We start from the raw sequence: 22,575 nt of genomic DNA, 5'->3' as shown, positions 1-22,575 counted from the left end.
GGATTCCTAGCTAGTGGTGGAGAACTGAAAATACTGGGGTTGTTGTAGTATTTATGTAATAATACAAATGATAATGTAATTTTGACAAGAATAACCTAGCTAACGTGCTCATGTGAGGCCTGTATAGGCAGCCCAACTGGAAACCAGGACGTTATGTCCTTGGGTTCATGTTGGCCTCATATATGGATGATCACGTTATGTGATCAGGAGAGGTTAAACATGGGCCCCATCAGGATTGTACACTGCATATGGATCTTAGGTGGGACTAACTGGGTCACAGTAAAAACATATGTGCAATCTAAATCAGAGCCCATGCCCACCTGGAACCCACCTAGCCCACGTTCCACCCATGTGAGCCCCACATGAGCATGTTAGCTAGGAAGTATTTATTGTTAATTATGACAATCTGCAAACGAGGTAGTGATGATGGGAAGAATAAGACTTTCTGAACCAGCTGGCACACATGCACACAAAATTGCACACCTCTGGCCTTGACTTGCCTTTTAGACACAAGCCACCTGATGGTTACCGTGCCATCAGGTGGCTTTTTATCTAGAACTGGATTTGTTAGCGTTTGTAAGCTTGGTAAAGATAAACAGAACAAATAGACTCACACTCGCAAAACAGACGGAATTATTGTTGGATATTGTTGTGGGGAAAAACAACAAGGTTTTGTTCTGGCAGTGACAGTTTTTTTATTTTTCCAAAATAAAAATGGAGATTCCAATTTCAGAAATTGCAATTTCCAGATTTCTGCACAATTAGATGATTGATGATTAAAAAACAATTTTTTTGGTTTGGTGTAAAAAGCTCCATTGTAGAGAAACTTACCCAGAAGAAATGCTCTCTGCTCTCAGTGATTGTGAATAGAAACAGACGTTTAATGACTTTAAACATTATTACACCAAATGGTTACGAACACACTGCCTAAAATATAATAGTCAAAAACAAAATAGTCCCTAAAGAGGACTTTCCTTCATATTTACCACTGTTTTAGTATTATTCACGTTCCATATTAAACTCAGAAGACGTGTGTAGCATGTGTTGGTGGGTTTGGATAGTACATTAAATGGCTTTATTGATGTTGACCCCTGGTTCCGGTCACCATCACGAAAAAAAAATTCCAACGAACCACTTCACACCAAACCTACTCTGAATGTGGTTATCTCAACCTCAATTTTCATCCCTCCCCCCCTTCAAACTCTCCTATCAACTAAGACAAGTTTGGTGCTTCTTTAATTTCACACCTGAGCCAATGTAGCTAACAAAAAAAGGGATGCTTATTAGCATTAGCCTGTTAGCACAATCACTGCAAACCATGTGGCTCAGTAATCTCTGATAGACTTGCTTCTGTGGTTTCTTACACGGTTTGACTCAGTGTTTTATATAAACATGGTATCTCTTAGTTTAGGTGTTTTCCAGGTTCAGGTCAGTGTGTGCCCTGTGTGTGTGCATTTAACACTGTGTGTGTCTCTTCTTCCTGCGGCTTGGCTTCCTGCCTGCTTATAGTATAGTACAATATCCCAGTGGTGCCACGGAAATAGTGTGTGTGTGTGTCCCTCTGCCATATACACTAGTGTTTCTTCCCTGTGTGTTTTGGACATCCCTGATTCCCCTGTTTGTTTCTGTGTATTTGTTCTCTCCCTCTGTGTTCCTGTGTGTGTGTGTGTGTGTCTGTGTGTCTGTGTGTTTGTGTGTGTGTGTGTGTGTGTAGCTGTCCAGCAGATGGCTGAGACTCAGATGCAGAAGTTGGGTGTGTATCCTCACATGGAGGAGGGGGAGGAGCCTTTAGAGACTGAGGAGGCGGAGTTATTAAGCTGCACAGCTGGTAAACATCACCACACACATGCACATACACAGATTGCTGTGACTTTTCATATGAAGATGAATATGATTACTAATGTGATGGGCATACTCTGCTCGCAGATCATCAGCAAACCCTGAAAAGAAAACTCTACAAATGTTTGATGAGTCCAGAATGATTCTGAGCTGACTAAGAAACTGTAAAACTATTAACAACATTAATATTATTTCATTTAATTATTTAAATAAATTAAATACTATAAAAAACTGGATATAATTATTTAAATTACCACCCAGAATGAAGTTCTAATACCATTAATACCCAGAATGAAGCTTAATAATACTATTAATATTCAGAATGAAGCTTATTAATAACATTAATATCCAGAATGAAGTACGTGTTCAATTGTAAGAATATTCAGTATTCTTTAAATGCAATTTTTTTTACAATATTAACTTCTTAAATACAGTACAGGGTACTGTACCAGTGAGGTACAATTACTCCAGATTTTCCACAACTGGTTTCAGCTGGGTGAAATATGAAGAGGCCCTATTAACTGTACTGTTGCTCCAACTTCTGGTGTTGCTGTTGTGGCAGAGTAGTGACCTAAAGCTTGTTTCTGCCCTTATAGAGTCCTTAGTTCCTCTTACTGCTTCAACAGCCCCCTTACTTCATCTCTGCATTACCTGCTGTATGTCTATTTACCAATCTCGTGTAGCCTTTGCCTACCTAAAGGGCCCATATTCCACACTGAAATTCTACCACAGTGTCACTGTCATAAATCTTTTTACATGACTATTTTACAACTTTCCTAGCCTCGAACATCTTACTCTTAGTGAGGTTCTGTTGTTGAGTCTGGGTTTCTCTCACTGGTTCTTTGTCTCCCCTTTTGAGTCTTAGCTGCTCGCTGTGGTTCTTTCTCATTCTCTTTGACTGTTTCTCCCTTGGATCTTGATTCTTGTGTGGGTCTTCCTCATGCTTATAAAAAGTTCTCTTTTCCAGTCTGTGATTCCCCCTCCATATATACAGTCCCCACTGAGGAAAAGTGGAGCTGGTGCTCCAGACAGGTGCTCCAGCAGTGTTCACTGGAATTTGTAACCTTTTTCTGATCTTTTGCCTGTCCATAACTTTATTTCCATAAGCATGCTCTTTGGTCTTCATTTTCAGATCTTTTCTTCAGATTCCCACAGTCTGACCAATGGTGTTTTAATTGGGTTGCTTTTAGAGTATGTTTTGGGATTATTCATCCACACTGTTAAGCACCGTCCTTTCAATTTTACAGCATTTCACTGAATCTGAGCAGAATCTGTAGCTCTATACAACATCCTGCTACTATCAGCAGTCACATAATCAGTAAACATCAGTGATTCAGGTCCATTGGCAACCAGACAAACCTCTGCTGTAACAGTGTCTCCATCATGTTTGACAGATGTTGTGGTCATGCTTCAGATCAACCTTTCCCTTGTTTTAGAGAAGTGTGTGACTATTTAGTTTAGGACTAAACTGCTGTAGTTTGCTGTAGAGTGGGCAGGGCTTGACTACTGTAAGATGTGTGGGCAGCCTAAATAACAAAGTAGGTGGATAAATAGCTGTAGGCTGTGTGAGGGGAGCTAAACTGCTGTAGGCTGAGTGGGTAAGGCTAAGCTGCTGTAGGCTGACTGGGTGTGGCTAAACTGCTGTAGGTTGAATGGGTGTGGCTAAACTGCTGTAGGCTGACTGGGTGTGGCTAAACTAATGTAGGCTGAATGAGTGGAGTTAAACTAATGTAGGCTGAATGAGTGGAGTTAAACTGCTGTAGGCTTAATGTGTGGAGCTAAACTGCTGTAGGCTGAATGAGTGGAGCTAAACTGCTGTAGGTTGAATGGGTGTGGCTAAACTGCTGTAGGCTGACTGGGTGTGGCTAAACTGCTGTAGGCTGAATGTGTGGAGCTAAACTGCTGTAGGCTGAATGTGTGGAGCTAAACTGCTGTAGGCTGACTGGGTGTGGCTAAACTGCTGTAGGCTGAATGTGTGGAGCTAAACTGCTGTAGGCTGAATGAGTGGAGCTAAACTGCTGTAGGCTGAATGTGTGGAGCTAAACTGCTGTAGGCTGAATGTGTGGAGCTAAACTGCTGTAGGCTGACTGGGTGTGGCTAAACTACTGTAGGCTGAATATGTGGAGCTAAACTGCTGTAGGCTGAATGTGTGGAGCTAAACTGCTGTAGGCTGAATGTGTGGAGCTAAACTGCTGTAGGCTGACTGGGTGTGGCTAAACTACTGTAGGCTGAATATGTGGAGCTAAACTGCTGTAGGCTGAATGTGTGGAGTTAAACTGCTGTAGGCTGAATGAGTGGAGCTAAACTGCTGTAGGCTGACTGTGTGAAGCTAAACTGGTATGGACTGAATGTGTGAAGCTTAACTGCTAAGTGGATGTGGCTAAACCTGTATAGACTGAATGTGCAAAGCTAAACTGGTGTAGACTGAATGTGCAAAGCTAAACTGGTATAGACTGAATGGGTGGGGCTAAACTTCTGTAAGCTGAATGGGTGAGGCTAAACTTCTGTAAGCTGAATGGGTGAGGCTAAACTTCTGTAAGTTGAATGGGTGGGGCTAAACTTCTGTAAGCTGAATGGGTGAGGCTAAACTTCTGTAAGCTGAATGGGTGGGGCTAAACTTCTGTAAAATGAATGGGTGAGGCTAAACTTCTGTAAGCTGAATGGGTGAGGCTAAACTTCTGTAAGCTGAATGGGTGGGGCTAAACTTCTGTAAGCTGAATGGGTGAGGCTAAACTTCTGTAAGCTGAATGGGTGGGGCTAAACTTCTGTAAAATGAATGGGTGGGGATAAACTGCTGTAAGCTGAATGGGTGGGGCTAAACTGCTGTAAACTGGATGGGTGGGGTTAAACTGCTGTAAGCTGAATGGGTGGGACTAAACCGCAATAGGCTGATTGTGATATCACAACTAAATATTTTATAAGGCAGTGCACTCTTATTAGGCATGTCACCAGCACCATGCTCTTTGCGGCGGTATAAGCGTCCATTCTTTGTTGGCTACAGTTACCTCATATCTAAACTAAAGAAGCAAACGTCTGACACTCAGCATGTGTCTGGTGATCAACATTTTGGGTCGTTTCACTTTATCGCCATACTTTCGCTCTAATGGCATGGAGGATCTGTGGAAGGGTGTTGATGTTTTGGGTCTTAATTGTTTACATTCAATGCTGTTTTAACTTTTTATTTACTCAGATTCTCAGGGGGAGAGAAATGACCGGCCAGAATTCAGTAAACCCATGGCCACAGAGCGAACTGAGGAAGAGGAGGAGGAGGAGGAGGAAGAGGAGGAAACAGCAGAAGACGAGAGCAGAAACGTGGAGTAAAATGGAGGGATGAAGAAGGGAGAGAGAAAGATTATGTAGAAAACTTTCACATTTTAGGAAGCTTAAGCAATATATTTAAACTGAAGAACAATGTGTGTGTGTGTGTGTGTGTGTGTGGTATAATTCAGTTTTCACTTGGACTGCACAATATCATCATCATCTTCTTCTTACTGGCCTTTAATAAGGTTACAATATGCAAATGAGTCCTCTGGCCAATCACAGTGTGCTTTACTGTGTACTATTGATCAATCACAGATAAATTGAGTCCTCCACATGAATTTAAGCTTCCATTACTGATTCAGTATTTGATTATTAAAGAGCAGTTTCATCAGTTTTCCAAATTCTCCACATCAGTAAATGGTTAGGATGTCAGCAAAGTCATTCAGAGTGATTTGGTGTGAAATTCACCATTCACAGTGGTGTGAAAACCAGACATTTGAACAGTTGAATGCCTCTAAAAGCTCCCTGACAGAACGGCATTACACCAGATGGTTCTGAATACACTGCCTGATGCCTAAAACACTGTTGTATTATAAGAAGATTTTGGGTGTAAATCATTGTTGTCATTAAAATGGCGGAGGGTTACATGCAGGGAACTGTTCGCCAATATAGTTCCCAAACAAAATATCTGTGTTCAGATTTGCCACTATTTTAGCATCATCAACATTCCGTATAAAACACTGGTGGTTTTGGATAGTACATGAAATGGATATATTTGTGTTGTAGTCATGGCAACGCCGTTTCACTCCAAATCCACTCTGAATGTGTTCATCTCAACCACTGAATTATGCAGGGAATTTTGAAGGATGGAATTGCCCTTCACTATGGGACATTATAGTTCCTATATAAGCCATGAGTTGTCCTCAGAACTACCATGTAATTTATCACTTCAAAGAAGGTCTCTTTATTTTCAAAATCCCTGCTCTCACAAATCTTCTAACATGTCATACCCCCAGATAGGTGCCATCTTTCTGAGTAGACCAGATCAGATTAGGGTTTCAATACAAGGCTGAGGTTCCAAATCCTAAATCCAGAACCAGAAGCTGAGATCATTTGAGCCTAGATAATAAGGAAGTGTATGAGGTCTGGATCATTCTTTCTCTAAGGGCAGAGTTCTTTCCCCCACAATATTCCAATCGGATTGTCCAGCAAATTGGATTAAATCTTGAAATTGGATTTTTCCAAAGCGAGAAAGAGAGATCCTTTGGTGGGATTGGGTAGTCTATCTGTATGTGGTGAAAAAGTAAAGTCAAAAACACAAGATCATTAAAAATGTGATGCTTAAGCAGTGTACAGTTATTTTATGAAAACATTTTTATAACAATTTGAATTTTAAAGATTACTGATGGCATGCTTTATGAATGTGACTCAGACATGTAATTCTGCTCATGGCCACATGGTGGCAGTGAGTACACTATACTAGAGCACTAGGAAAGGAAGTGCTTCATAGCTGCGTATGAAAAAATCCTACATTGCTACTGCAGCAAACACCAGTTATTCCTGCAGAACATCTCCATGGTGGCTCAGTGATTAGAGCTGCCACTGTTTGGCACTTCAGCAACGCCCTTAACCCTCTTTGTTCCCCGGGCCGCAAATGGAGTGGAGGCCAAGTTCCTGTCTGTAAATACTGCAACCAAAGCTGGAAGTATTAAATTGACTAAAACGTAACAACCATATAATTAAAATGGTTTAAAATTTGTATTAAAATTTTATTCAGTGACAAAATTCTTATTACTCCAACACAGCCATCACATCCTAGGCAAACGTCAGGGCACCCTAGGCCACATGAGCCAATTTGTGTTTTGTCTCTGTCTTTCATAATATTAACCAAAAATAAAAAAAAATCTGTATCCTGGGCAAACGTTTGGGCTATTCTGTGCAGAAGACAGTAGTTCTGAGGTTTACTTGGTTTGTCTTGCATGCACAGCTTCCTTAAGGTCTGTTCACACATTTTCTGATGTTCTGAAATGGTCAGAATACTGTCAAATACTGTCATTCCAAAAGCTTCACTTTGTGTCTCTTCAGGTAGTCAGTGCTGGTTTTAAGGATACGCTTTAGATTGTTATCCTGTGGTAGAAGGCATCCTCTTTTCAGCTTCTGATTTTTCACCGGTGCTTTGAGACTCACATCCACTGTTTGCAGGTATTTCATGGAATCCGTTCTTCCCTACACCTATGCAGTATTGTCAGTGCCACTGGCAGCAAGACAACCCTGCTGCAAAATAGATCCAGCCCAATGCTTCACAGTTGGCAAGGTGTTCTTTTCGTCTTTTTTCCCCAAATGTACTTTTCTATTTTGACATCATCAGTCCACAGCACTTGTTTTGTTTTCATTTGTGCCACATTTTGCTGTTTTCATTTCTTAGAGTTCTTAGAGTTAAAACATTAGAGCTACAAGTTAAGTTCCATTATAATGAAATATTATAAAAATAGGTTTTGAGAAGGTTTTTTTATACTATATAAAACCATTACAACCCAAAGAACCTTCTTCTTTATGGGGAAAAACCTCCTGTAAACATCTTCTTTACAGAACCCATTTACAAAATGTTTTCAGCCAGAGTGGGAAGCCCTTTTACTGGGAAAAGAATCACTTAAGCATGACCCACAATTAGTGTTACATTAGTCGTGTAGTTGAAAGAAAAGCAGCAGGGATTTATTTTAATCGTTAACAGAAAAGGAAGGTGTGTACCTGACTGGGAAGTTCCTGTGAATAAGCCTAAGTTCCCTGTGTGATAAAGAAATTGAATGTTATCCAGGCTGTTTATGATAAAATGGAGATAGATTTTAACATGTGGTTAATATATTGCTTGTTTCTGTGGGTCAGGCTAGCATTGACTAATCACTCACTCACACACACACACACCTGAACCAAAGTGCTAAGCCCACTAACAATTCTATCGGATTTAGAGAAGTGTGTCAGTATTCACGTCATGCCCTGTACAGTATTCTATGCCGCGTGTGTGTGCGCACTCATGAAGATGTGTACAATATATGATGTTTTGTTTTGAATCCCCTGACATTGTGTGTCCTTACATCATGTAGCTCTATTTTCCTCATCATATGGACAATAAACAGCACCCATGAGCTTTACCACACTGATGGTGTGTACCCTCAGTACATCATCAATGACATGGTAGACAGTAATGCCCATCATCATCATTACAGACCTTTTGATTGTTCCTCTTGTGTCATACCTAATACCGTCTCAGAGAAACTGAACAAAGCAATAATTCAGGATGTACCCGTTTTTTTTCCTTTCACGGGAGACCTGTCGGGATCATGTTTTGTGCATCAGCTATGTCAGACAGCAGCAAATCACCTTGAAGCTGGAATTGTGTTTGTATTTGTGTCCATTCTTACACAATGTATAATTGTTTGTCATGATCATCAGGGGGTGTGACCAGAGATTTAAGAATGGGGGAATAATCATATACTGGGGGTCCAGAATACATAAAAAAGGCCCTAAGGTTTCTGTGTAACCTGAACAGTAACATGAACAGTATTAGTTAGTTGGTTAGGTACTATTAGACACACATCTACCAGAACTTAAAGCCCCTGTCTTCTGGTTTTAAATATCTAAAAGGGTATTTTAATACTAAAGATATGCCACGAACAAGCCATTACCAAGGTCATATTCAATATATATTAATATATTAATGCAGTTTCAGCTTAGTTAAATGCTCTAAAAATTGCCAGCTGCAGCCCACCCGGACTCGAAGGGCGTCAGATCATATAATGATTGGCAGTGGCCGTTTTTTTGGCATGTTTTAATAAAATAGTGACCCTTCGAGACTCATTGATGCAGGATTCATGCATTTACTGGATCTGACTGAAGGAAAATGATTTAAAATAAAATTTTGAAGAAACAAACAACAGAAATCCCACAGCATGAAGCAGAAAAATAGAGCCACAATTAGCCTAACTCCAGCCTCATTGATGCAGCCGTGAATAGAACATTTCCACACTGTTTTAGTGAATAACAAGGGATTGTAGAAGTATTTACACAAAAAAGTTACATTTATTTAGGAGGGGGGAAGGGGAGATTTAAACTGGCACCGCCCCTGACGATCACTGATACACAGTTAGATTTGGAAAGATCTGAAACAACAGCTTGGCCATAGCAACATAAACAACCTTGTGATAGATTTGATTTTTATTTGATATATATATAGGCCTAGGTGTGTATCAGTGGTGTTCCTTCTTTGACCTGACACCACTCACATTTTCATAATGGTTTCTTTGGTAACGGTTCTTTTGGTTTCTCACATGTTCACCCTTTCTGACCACACACCTCTTACAGTGGGTGAGATTTCTTCTCCATACATTTGCCAACACAGTCCCACAAATTGGGGTTTTTAATCGCATTGCCATAACATCATCTGAACTTCCTCACTCCTCAATAGAATGCTTAACAACTTAAGGCAGATCTAGGCACCATGATAATTTGTGGGACAGAAGCTTGCGTTGCTTGTTAACTACATTAGGATACATCAGATGCCAATGATGTTTTGTCTGATTAATTACATTTGTGGGAAACTAGGGATGTTATATATTTTATTGAATAATCGCTTTAAGAGCGATTTGCAATTGAAGGACATGAACAGGATTCCTTACTGTATTTTTATTTTGCGCACTTGTCTTATTAACATTCACACAGTGAGAGAACTGATGTACCGAATGTATGAATGGGTCTGTTACATAAATCAGTCTTCTAGAAATCATGTAAATATGCCATTGTTTTTCCTTTGGTTTGTATCTAATCAGAAAGTTACACACGCACAGTTAGCAGAAGTCGCAATAAGTTTCACAATAACTCTGTGTACTGAAAACTTTCAATCAGAATTTCTTCAGCTGTATATATAACTTTACTCAAATAATAAATATATATATATATGTATCAGTTGTTTCAAGCTTCTTTTTGTGTTTCTCTATTTCTCTTCACTTCCACAAATTTGAAACTAATATAGAAAACCAATTAAGTTTCAGATAAATGTATAAAATTAATTTAATTTTCTCATCCTGCTCAATCTCACAACTTTAATGATTATCAGCAGGACCTGTAGAACTGTTTGACGAGTACAAAATTAAGATCAGAGCTGTGGATGATTCTAACCTGACTGTAGAACTGTAGAACCTCCAAAATAAAGTTGCAAAAATAAATATTCTGAATACAGTACTGATAACATTAATATCCAGAATGAAGCTCTAACAATTATAATATATAATAAATGTTCAGAAGTTTATTTTAAAAGAATTGACTAGTATTTTTTAAAATATTGTCTAATTCCAGCTACTTTCTCCTTTACCTAATCACAGCCATTTGCATTACTTTGCCTGTGAAGTTTAGCAGTTGCATATTTTAGTCATTCAGCCAAGACATGATTGGTGCATTAATAGTTGTACAGTGGCTAATGCATGAGCCTAATGTAGCTAAGAAATAAAGGAAGCTTATACCCCTCCAATTAGCATGGTGAATGCTTTGATCATCTCACATTTGTTGTTCAGTGATCTTTAATAGACTGTAATAATGTTTCTGACACTGTATGACTCACTGTACATAAAAATGGACTAAAGTACCAAGCAGAGCTAAAAACAGTAGCAGCCCAAATTACTTTATTATAATATTACTTTAATACATATTTCTGGATCAACAGGATAAATTTGATTGGTCACCACATTTATTATTTTAATCAGGTTAGAAATGGACAGATGCTGTGATGAAATCCACTGGACTCAGAGCATTATTGATAAACAACTGCTTTAATCCAGCTGGTTTAAATGATGCTCTGATCTAGGATTATTGCTAGAGGGATTGGACAGGGGCTCATTTCCTCAGTCAGGAAAACTGTCAGGGATCTAAAAACCTCTGACGTTCAGATATTCAGTAATGCACAAAACATTCCGTTAGTAATTCATAATTCGGTATTGAGCCGCATTACTGGTAAAGAATGAAATAGTGGGCACAAATTCAGATATTTCAAACACTTCAACTGCTGCCAACAAACACTACATAGGGTATGCTGATGGCATTAACCAGCTCTGTCAGAGGGGCGTCTTTACAGTAAGTGCCTGTTGACCATTGAATGACTGTCTGTGTCTTCACTTGGAGGAGCTCTTTAGAGTGGGGCCACTTCTTTCAGCGGTTCGTCAACGGTAACTGATACTGAAGACAACACTGGGAGAGTGTGTAACACTGTAAGACACTCAAAACAACATGTGAATGTGTAACACTAATACACGCAAAACAACACTCAAACATAGATTTAGATGATACTGATTAGATATAGAGTTAAATTCTGTGGTCATTATTGTAAACCTTAGTAATGGAAGCCAAATGATGGTTCAGTAGATAAGCTAAAAGCCTGAGGTTATCACTGTAACCCTTAGAAATGTTAGCCTAAGAATTACATTTGCCGTAACAACCTGAATCAATGTAAACCTCTGTTATGTTAACCTAAGGAAAATTAAGTCTACATGGTAGCAGCCTAAGGTCATCATTGTAAACCTCAGATTTGTTAGCCTAAGGATGATTAAGACTATGTGAAAGCAGCCTGAGGTCATAATTGCAGACCTCATTTATGTTAACCTAAGGATGAATAAGGCTATATGGAAGCAACCTGAGGTCATTATCGTAAATCTCAGTTATGTTAACCTAAGGATAATTAAGGGTACATGGAAGCAGCTTGAGATCATAATTGTAAACCTCCATTATGTTAGCCTAGGGAAGATTAAGACTACATGGTAGCAGCCTGAGGTCATCATATTCAATCTGAAATAGTGTGATTCTTGCTTACTAGATGCTAAAATTATGTTCACGTAGTGACAGTTTAGACATGACTGCTAACACATGTACTTTAACATGAGATATAATATTCTGCTGGTTGTCTTTGGCATTTTGGATTATTTTGTATTTAACCTGAGTCAAACTGAAAGCTACACGGATGTGGGCTGTGAATGGACGAGTAAAACGCTAAAAATCAGCACGTAGCTACAACACTACACACCCCCTGGTGGCCCTGTGCGCCGCTCCACATGGAGCTGTTCCTGGATCAGAATCAAAATAAAGCGAAACGCTCACGTGACGCCCAACCATCTCGCGAGATTGTGAGTCAGACTTCATCCATGCCGATTGAAACCCTCAGACTGAGTTACTGTACACAAAGCAGACCTGTTTACTCTGTGTACGCGATCCAAACAGCAGTTTTCTTTTATTTTCTATTCACAAACTCGAGCTCCGGGTCGCTCCTGAACATGGACCGAGACTGTTTTTAGCCTCGACCGAGAAGAGGCTGAAAGCGGAAGCAGATCGCACGGAGATAGCGATGATTTAGCTCACTGAAGTGAGTCACATTTGATTGTTTACTTGTTTGGGAAGCTCTTTTTGAGAAGGTTGTGGGCTGAGAAGGTAGGCGGAACGCTATGAGCGTTGGCTAAACTGATGTTTTGTAGCTAGATCAATGTTGGTCTGCTTGTTTGTTTGTTTGGAGAGTAGAGTAAACGCAGAATCGCTGATGTGTAAGACACTGCGGGAGCACATATTGTGTGTGTATGATTTATAGATCAGCGCCACGGTGAGGTTTTTTTCCTCTCTCTTTTTTTCTCTTTTGTTTGTCGCTGTTTCTGAATCAGAGATTCAGCTCTGCCGAGACGTGGTATTTATAATTTTGTGGTATTTTATTATTGTTTGGATTTACAATGCTGGGTATAGTGTTGATTTTAGAGGTTGTTTTTGCCCCGATTTACTCTCATTGACTCATCAGGAACTCATCTCAGTTGCAGGATACAGATTTTAAAAAACTTCTATTTTTTAAGTTTTTTACTGTTTAGCAGTTTCGGTAAAATTCCAAACGTCTCGATTTGAGGAGTCTAGGGTGATCCCCCATATTAAAAAAAAAAAAAAGTACAAAAACGGTCCTACCTGGAAAACCGTCCCTTGGCAACCTCATCAGAAACTCCCTCTATTGTACAGGAGCACCCCTGGACAGATTTTTGGGGTTTGTTTTTTGGTAGTGGATCTTTCTCAGCACTCATCATTTCTGATAAATGTGTTTTTTTAGTAGTGTTGCACCGACACTGTATCAGGATCAGCAATAGAGAGGGCAGATACCATGAAGCTTACTGCCATCCTACATTTTTATTTGTTTTTTTATATAGAACATTTTTTTTTGCACACCTTGTCATAAATCAACCAGTAAAAGCCAGTCATATATAGTTATTACCAATAAACAGACATTTACTGTCACTGGGTTTAAGCAGTTTAAGCAGGCACTGCAGTCTGAATGTAAAATGTCTGCATAAGTACTTTCTAAACTTTCTAAACTGGCATTTTTTACACTGCTCTGAAATATGAATTTTAAACACAGATTAAAAAGATGTTTGGTGAAGTTTAGCCAGATTATGCTTCCCTGCTTGCACGTTTGTGCATTGTGGCAGTTTGTATTTTTTCATAGCTCTGAAACTTTTCAAAAGTGGGACACTATAGATATCAGGATTTATAGACATCTATCCAGTATTTAAGTCAGAGTTGGTATCAGTACTCGATTATTAATTAATAATTAATAATCACTTCGATTATTAATTTTAATAATGAAAATGAAATGAGAAAAATGGCATAAATCTGCACATCTGGCCTACATCACTTTAGCCCTTACTGTTCACACTAAAGTTTTAAGGAGTGTTTCAGCCCGCATTGCTTTTTGAACCAGTTGCAGTTCATGGCAGCCAGTCAGAGTGGAGCTCATTTACTTATACTTATGTATTACAGAAATGCTTCAGAATCTAGTAGAAAGCCTCCCATGGACAGAGACTCCAACAAAAGCTCCAACAAAGCTATTTTATTATTTTTATTATTTATTGTTCATGTAAATACCATTGATTCTGAAAGAAACTGAATGAGTAGTTGTCCCAATATTTTTGTCTGTATAGTGTAAATCAAGTCTTAAAGGCATAGTAACAGAAACGGCAAAAGGCAGATTGGGAAATGGTCTCGTATAAAATAATTATGACTGTTTATAATAATTATGACTCATAAACTCATGTAAAAAGTGTAGCACAGAGAGGAAATACGGGAAATGGGTCCTTTAAAGCTTTGGCTTCACATCGTTGAGGGGTTATTCCTGTGTTAGGTTACAGATTTACTCAGTGGTTGCTGTTCTTGTAGAAAAGGGGAATAAAACACTCATAGTTCTGCATTTATGTGTGTGATCCCCCCTCACTCCGCTAATAGTGATTCCGCTAATGGGCTGAGTGTTCACTCACAGCTTTCTCTCTTTATTTCTTTATTTATTTTTTAACCAAACCTTTCCTTTGGGGCAGTGGTGGCTCAGCAGTTAGAGCACAGGGCTATTGGTGACAGGCTTGTGGGTTTAATACCACTGTAGGGCCCTTCAGCAAGGCCCTTCACCCTCTCTGCTTCCCTGGTGCCGCAGCAATGGCTGCCCACCACTCTGGGCACTTGTTCTCATGGTCAGTGTGTGTGTTTGATCACTAGTGTGTATGTGTGTAAGTGGGTTTATGTTCACTGATTAAATGCGGAGGCCAAATTCCATCTGTGTCCAACACTAATGGTGAATATGGTTGTCTTGTCTTTTAAGTAAATGAGCTGATTGTTAATGTAACGAATCCTGCCTGTGTGCCTGTAAGTAATATACATTCAGGTTAGGGGTGTTTAACTGAATTGTCCCCTTTCTTTTGTGAAGTTAGCACTTCAGTGATATGAAGTTTTGTCCTGATAGTGACTCTGTCTTCCTGAGTTTATCTGAGGTGTCTTTAGATTATTTTTTTTTTTGCTAAACTGTGTGTCTCTGCAGTTCCCAGCACGTCTGTTTGCATTTGCTCATCAGCTGACCCTCATGACGGAAGTCTGTGAAGTCCTAGAGGGAAAGCCACAATGTAAAAAGTCAGAGGTTTTGATGTTATAAGCACAGCGGAAATGAACTGGTCAGTTGGCAGTAAGCGTTGTAGGGCAACATGTTTACAATACTCCAAAAAGGGCTGAAATTTCCCCAATGTCTGATATTTGAATTTTTCAGGTTGTAACAAATAAAATGCATCAACAAAACAGAGCTACAGGTTTTTATAAAGATGGCAGAGATGCATTCAAACAGAGGTTCTTCGAGGGTTCTTTAGTAAATCCAGTGGTTATATGTAGAGCAAGGACAACTCAAAGAACCATTCGAATGCTTGAATAGATCTTGGCCTGGTAAAAAGGTTCTTCAAATATAAGAACGTCTTGAGGATTATTTATTTATTTATTTATTATATAAATGTTCTAGATTATATAGATCCACAGCAGTAAAGAGAGCAGCGCCAGTATCTGCCATGGTGCCTTTATTTAAGTAAAGGTTAAATACCATGCTACATGTTGGTTCGTACCAACCGGATCAGTGGTCCTTAATGATGTCATTAATCAGAAGACACTTAAAGGTGGCAGACGTTGTTACATTCATATAAAAGGTTAAAACAATTTAGTCTTTTAAATGATGTGATCTCAGATTAATATAAGAAGAAACACAAGGATAAAAAATAATAGATCCAATATGGTAAGATCTGGAGTTATTCATAAATGAGCGTAGTTTTAGCATGTGTTCTGTCAGCGTCGGCGGTCAGTTGTAAAGGCACACAATAACTCTGTTGAACTGGGAAACTATTATCCTCTTCCCACGGCCTTCCCTTGAGCTTCTCAGTCATTTTCAGTTCTTGTTCGTGGTGAACAGGCTCTGAGTTTCAGCCTGTGCGGTGTCTAATGGACTGTAATGCAGAGTTTGAATTGGTCTTTCCGAGTGTTTTAATTACATTCTCGGTTTGTCTGGGCAGCGAGCTTTAGTTTGCATGTTATTTTCTTATGAACTTACTGGGAGACGCTGCTGTATGCCCTTGTTCTTTCAACAAAGATGAGTGCAGGTAAGCTGTATCTAAACCACCATTTACTTAAGTGATATGCCGACCCAGTCCCTTCAAATGGGAGTATTTTAACTTCTATTGTAGTATGTCAATAAGTATTTTTACTCAGTTTTCTAAATTCCTAATGGAGCTGTCCTGCCCTGATAAGATTATTGATGTACTAATACATACCACTGCAGTTCACTGAGGTTCACTTAGCCAAACAGCTATTTTTATTCTTCTTTGTTGTTATTTGGACATACTTACTGCAGGATCAGAACTTTGACTAGAGTATGGGTTTAGACCATTTTATAGTTCACCTAACATGAAGAAAATAATTTTTGTGTACATTTAGCCTTTTGTATTGTTACTCTGAAGTATGCCAGATCTTTCAAATAGTGGTAATTATTTGTTGTAATATTACCAGAGTTGACCTATTACCTAACGTTCATCACACTGTGTTTAAAGAAATACAGTGTAGCCTAACGTTCATCACGCTGTCAAATACAGTAAAGCCTAACGTTCATCACGCTGTCAAATACAGTAAAGCCTAACGTTCGTCACGCTGTGTAGAAAACAAATACGGCATGGCCTAACATTCGTCACGCTGTGTAGAAAACAAATACGCCATAGCCTAACATTCGTCACGCTGTGTAGAAAACAAATACGCCATAGCCTAACGTTCATCACGCTGTCAAATACAGTGAAGCCTAACGTTCATCAAGCTGTCAAATACAGTGAAGCCTAACGTTCATCACACTGTGTAGAAAACAAATACAGTGAAGCCTAACGTTCATCACGCTGGCAAATACAGTAAAGCCTAACATTCATCACGCTGTCAAATACAGTAAAGCCTGACGTTCATCACGCTGTGTAGAAAACAAATATGGTAAAGCCTAGCGTTCGTCACGCTGTGTAAAAAACAAATACGGTAAAACCTAACGTCCGTCACGCTGTGTAGAAAACGAATACGGTAAAACATAACGTTTGCCACGCTGTGTAAAAAAAAAAACAAATACGGTAAAGCCTAACGTTCATCACGCTGTCAAATCCGGCATAGCCTAACGTTCATCGCGCTGTGTAGAAAACAAATATGGCGTAGTCTAACGTTCATCACGCTGTCAATTATGGCGTAGCCTAACGTTCATCACGCTGTGTAGAAAACAAATACGCCATAGCCTAACGTTTATCACGCTGTGTAAAAAAACAAATACGCCATAGCCTAATGTTCGTCACGCTGTGTAGAAAACAAATACGGTAAAACGTAACGTTCGTCACGCTGTGTAGAAAACAAATATGGTAAAGCGTAACGTTCGTCACGCTGTGTAGAAAACAAATATGGTAAAGCCTAACGTTCATCACGTCAAATATGGCGTAGCCTAACGTTCATCACGCTGTCAAATACGCCGTAGCCTAACGTTCGTCACGCTGTGTGGAAAACAAATATGCCATAGCCTAACGTTCGTCACGCTGTATAGAAAACAAATATGCCATAGCCTAACGTTCGTCACGCTGTGTAGAAAAATTATATACGGTAAAGCCTAACGTTCGTCACGCTGTGTAGAAAACAAATACGGTAAAGCCTAACGTTCGTCACGCTGTGTAGAAAACAAATACGGTAAAGCCTAACGTTCGTCACATTGTGTAGAAAACAAATACGGTAAAGCCTAATGTTAGTCACGCTGTGTAGAAAACAAATATGGTAAAGCCTAACGTTAGTCACGTTGTCAGATATGGCGTAGCCTAACGTTCATCACGCTGTCAAATATGCCGTAGCCTAACGTTCGTCACGCTGTGTAGAAAAAAAATACGCCATAGCCTAACGTTCGTCACGCTGTGTAGAAAACAAATATGCCATAGCCTAACGTTCGTCACGCTGTGTAGAAAAATTATATACGGTAAAGCCTAACGTTCGTCATGCTGTGTAGAAAACAAATACGGTAAAGCCTAACGTTAGTCACGCTGTGTAGAAAACAAATACGGTAAAGCCTAACGTTCGTCACGTTGTGTAGAAAACAAATATGGTAAAGCCTAACGTTCGTCACGCTGTGTAGAAAAATTATATACGGTAAAGCCTAACGTTCGTCACGCTGTGTAGAAAACAAATACGGTAAAGCCTAACGTTCGTCACGTTGTGTAGAAAACAAATATGGTAAAGCCTAACGTTCATCACGCTGGCAAATACAGTAAAGCCTAACATTCATCACGCTGTCAAATACAGTAAAGCCTGACGTTCATCACGCTGTGTAGAAAACAAATATGGTAAAGCCTAGCGTTCGTCACGCTGTGTAAAAAACAAATACGGTAAAACCTAACGTCCGTCACGCTGTGTAGAAAACGAATACGGTAAAGCATAACGTTTACCACGCTGTGTAAAAAAAACAAATACGGTAAAGCCTAACGTTCATCACGCTGTCAAATCCGGCATAGCCTAACGTTCGTCACGCTGTGTAGAAAACAAATACGGTAAAGCCTAACGTTCGTCGTGCTGTGTAGAAAACAAATATGGCGTAGTCTACCGTTCATCACGCTGTCAATTATGGCGTAGCCTAACGTTCGTCACGCTGTGTAGAAAACAAATACGCCATAGCCTAACGTTTATCACGCTGTGTAAAAAAACAAATACGCCATAGCCTAATGTTTGTCACGCTGTGTAGAAAACAAATACGGTAAAACGTAACGTTCGTCACGCTGTGTAGAAAACAAATATGGTAAAGCGTAACGTTCGTCACGCTGTGTAGAAAACAAATATGGTAAAGCCTAACGTTCATCACATTGTGTAGAAAACAAATATGGTAAAGCCTAACGTTCATCACGTTGTCAAATATGGCGTAGCCTAACGTTCATCACGCTGTCAAATACGCCATAGCCTAACGTTCGTCACGCTGTGTGGAAAACAAATATGCCATAGCCTAACGTTCGTCACGCTGTGTAGAAAACAAATATGCCATAGCCTAACGTTCGTCACGCTGTGTAGAAAAATTATATACGGTAAAGCCTAACGTTAGTCACGCTGTGTAGAAAACAAATATGGTAAAGCCTAACGTTCATCACGCTGTCAAATATGCCGTAGCCTAACGTTCGTCACGCTGTGTAGAAAACAAATACAGTAAAGCCTAACGTTCGTCACGCTGTGTAGAAAACAAATACGGTAAAGCCTAACGTTCGTCACGTTGTGTAGAAAACAAATATGGTAATGCCTAACGTTAGTCACGCTGTGTAGAAAACAAATATGGTAAAGCCTAACGTTCATCACGTTGTGTAGAAAACAAATATGGTAAAGCCTAACGTTAGTCACGCTGTGTAGAAAACAAATATGGTAAAGCCTAACGTTAGTGACGCTGTGTAAAAAACAAATATGGTAAAGCATAAAGTTCGCCACTCTGTGTAAAAAAAAAAAAAAACAAATACGGTAAAGCCTAACGTTCGTCACGCTGTGTAGAAAACAAATACGGTAAAGCCTAACGTTCGTCTCGCTGTGTAGAAAACAAATACGGTAAAGCCTAACGTTCGTCACGCTGTGTAGTAAACAAATATGGTAAAGCCTAACGTTTGTCTCGCTGTGTATTAACAAATACAGTAAAGCGTAACGTTCGTCTCGCTGTGTAGAAAACAAATACGGTAAAGCGTAACGTTTGTCTCTCTGTGTAGTAAACAAATACGGTAAAGCCTAATGTTCGTCACACTGTGGAGAAAACAAATACGGTAAAGCCTAACGTTCGCCACGCTGTGTAGAAAAATGAAATACGGTAAAGCCTAATGTTCGCCACGCTGTGTAGAAAACAAATACGGTAAAATGTAACGTTCGTCTCGGTGTGTAGTAAACAAATACGGTAAAGCCTAACGTTAGTCACGCTGTGTAGAAAACAAATACGGTAAAGCCTAATGTTCGTCACGCTGTGTAGAAAAATGAAATACGGTAAAGCCTAATGTTCGCCACACTGTGTAGAAAACAAATACGGTAAAATGTAACGTTCGTCTCGGTGTGTAGTAAACAAATACGATAAAGCCTAACGTTAGTCACGCTGTGTAGAAAACAAATACGGTAAAGCCTAATGTTCGTCACGCTGTGTAGAAAAATGAAATACGGTAAAGCCTAACGTTTGCCACGCTGTGTAGAAAAATGAAATACGGTAAAGCCTAATGTTCGCCACGCTGTGTAGAAAACAAATACGGTAAAATGTAACGTTCGTCTCGCTGTGTAGTAAACAAATACGGTAAAGCCTAACGTTGGTCACGCTGTGTAGAAAACAAATACGGTAAAGCCTAATGTTTGCCACGCTGTGTAAAAAAAACAAATACGGTAAAGCCTAACGTTCGCCTCGCGGTGTAGAAAAATGAAATACAGTAAAGCCTAACGTTCGCCACGCTGTGTAGAAAAATTAAATGCGGTATAGCCTAATGTTTGCCACGCTGTGTAAAAAAACAAATACGGTAAAGCCTAACGTTCATCTCGCTGTGTAGAAAACAAATACGGTAAAGCCTAACGTTCACCACGCTGTGTAGAAAAATTAAATACGGTAAAGCCTAACGTTCGCCACGCTGTGTAGAAAAATGAAATACGGTAAAGCCTAATGTTCGCCACGCTGTGTAGAAAACAAATACGGTCAAATGTAACGTTAGTCATGCTGTGTAGAAAACAAATACGGTAAAGCCTAACGTTCGCCACGCTGTGTAGAAAAATGAAATACGGTAAAGCCTAATGTTCGCCACGCTGTGTAGAAAACAAATATGGTCAAATGTAACGTTAGTCACGCTGTGTAGAAAACAAATACGGTAAAGCCTAACGTTCACCACGCTGTGTAGAAAAATTAAATACGGTAAAGCCTAACGTTCGCCACGCTGTGTAGAAAAATTATATACGGTAAAGCCTAACGTTCGCCACGCTGTGTAGAAAACAAATACAGTAAAGCGTAACGTTCGTCTCGCTGTGTGGTAAACAAATACGGTAAAGCCTAACGTTTGCCACGCTGTGTAAAAAAAAAAACAAATACGGTAAAGCCTAACGTTTGCCTCGCTGTGTAGTAAACAAATACGGTAAAGCCTAACGTTTGCCACGCTGTATAAAAAAAACAAATACGGTAAAGCCTAAAGTTCGCCTCGCGGTGTAGAAAAATGAAATACAGTAAAGCCTAACGTTCGCCACGCTGTGTAGAAAAATGAAATGCGGTATAGCCTAACGTTTGCCACGCTGTGTAAAAAAACAAATACGGTAAAGCCTAACGTTCGTCTCGCTGTGTAGAATACAAATACGGTAAAGCCTAACGTTCGCCATGCTGTGTAGAGAAATTAAATACGGTAAAGACTAACGTTCGCCACGCTGTGTAGAAAAATTATATACGGTAAAGCCTAACGTTCGTCACGCTGTGTAGAAAACAAATACAGTAAAGCGCAACGTTCGTCTCGCTGTGTGGTAAACAAATACGGCGTAGCCTAACGTTCGTCACACTGTGTAGAAAACGTTTGTTCATTACAAGGTTCTTTAAGAAAAATTTTTAATACGTTTTATTTCCCAGGAAGTAAAAAATTCTGTGTGCTGCTATAATTAAATAAATAATTAAAAGTATTAAAAATGAGTATTGATATGGTTTTTCTCCTCTACTGCAATTGTTTGTCAGCTGGGTTGGTTTTATGCTCTGCTTACTGTAGGCTTCACCACATCATTTCCTTTCTGTTAGATATAAATCGTGTGAATGATGGCATGAGCAGGATTTCCTGTTTTAGTTTTTTCATGTACATTTTACAGCACTTTTATGCACCCCAAACCCACTTCAAAGCATCATTATGTTTAGGACATGGGACTTAACAGGTTTGGAATTTTCTTTCTTACTATGAGTAGAAGACCTTTCAGCATCTAATCTTGATTTTTTGGCTTTTTTAACTTGTTTTTGTTTTGTTTTGTTTTTTTGTTTTGTTTTGTCTTCAAGCTTCTAAAAAGTAAAATATATCTCAAATCAATTCTTCTACAGTCTGTTGTAACCAGAGCTCCTGTGTTTTATACTATATGCAAGACTGCAGCAGCATGTTTGCAAATTTTATCTTTAAGATTTAAAGATTTAAAAAACAGGTGCTGTGGATTATCACCTGCTACACCGACCATACATATTAAAAGGGGAATTTTTTTAAATTATTATTCCAACACAACTAAGTGCTTGAGATGAAGACCTGGAGTGGATTCAATCAAATGGTTGATTGTAGAGAAACTTACCAAACTCTGATTTCTTTCTAGTGGTGGTGATGGGAACTAGGGCCTATATATACACGAACATAGCCACTTTAATTACTATCCAAAACCTTGCACGTGTCTTCTGAGTTTTGTATGTTATGTTGAGGATGGTAATTTATATTTTGGAGGACTATTTTGCAACACAATGCCTTGAATGTCTCCCGTCACTGTTAATGATTTCAGCACTATTGTAAAACAGTGTCTCATGCATCAATCAGTGTATTCCTTACCATTTACTGTAAGTACTGTTATGTGGGAGCTTTTTAGGGACATTCTTCTGACCTCTGGCTCCATTCACCTCCACTGTGA

At 39.3% G+C, this 22,575-nt stretch overlaps 2 protein-coding genes across 3 annotated transcripts in view; both read left to right on the top strand.

Annotated features, from left to right (window-relative positions):
• Positions 1 to 5,438, top strand: part of ppp1r1b (protein phosphatase 1, regulatory (inhibitor) subunit 1B) — a 31,130-nt gene extending 25,692 nt beyond the window's left edge. Inside the window, exons 4-5 of the mRNA XM_072675699.1 lie at positions 1,715 to 1,828; positions 5,030 to 5,438. Of these exons, the coding sequence (XP_072531800.1) occupies positions 1,715 to 1,828; positions 5,030 to 5,160 (245 nt within the window). The 3' untranslated portion in view covers positions 5,161 to 5,438. The remainder of the gene's footprint in view (positions 1 to 1,714; positions 1,829 to 5,029) is intronic.
• Positions 5,439 to 12,291: 6,853 nt separating this feature from the next.
• stard3 (StAR related lipid transfer domain containing 3) overlaps positions 12,292 to 22,575 on the top strand; it is a 33,147-nt gene continuing 22,863 nt past the window's right edge. The window contains exon 1 of one of the 2 annotated variants that reach the window (XM_072675696.1): positions 12,292 to 12,499. The gene's annotated coding sequence lies outside the window, so the exon portion shown is untranslated. Of the gene's footprint in view, positions 12,500 to 15,903; positions 16,062 to 22,575 lie in introns of those variants that run through there. The other variant, XM_072675697.1, reaches the window with a different exon arrangement.

Source organism: Salminus brasiliensis, chromosome 3, assembly GCF_030463535.1.
Source record: "Salminus brasiliensis chromosome 3, fSalBra1.hap2, whole genome shotgun sequence".
Taxonomy (NCBI): Eukaryota; Metazoa; Chordata; class Actinopteri; order Characiformes; family Bryconidae; genus Salminus; species Salminus brasiliensis.
Note: the sequence above shows the minus strand (reverse complement) of the source record. Positions and strands in the feature narration are given on the sequence as shown.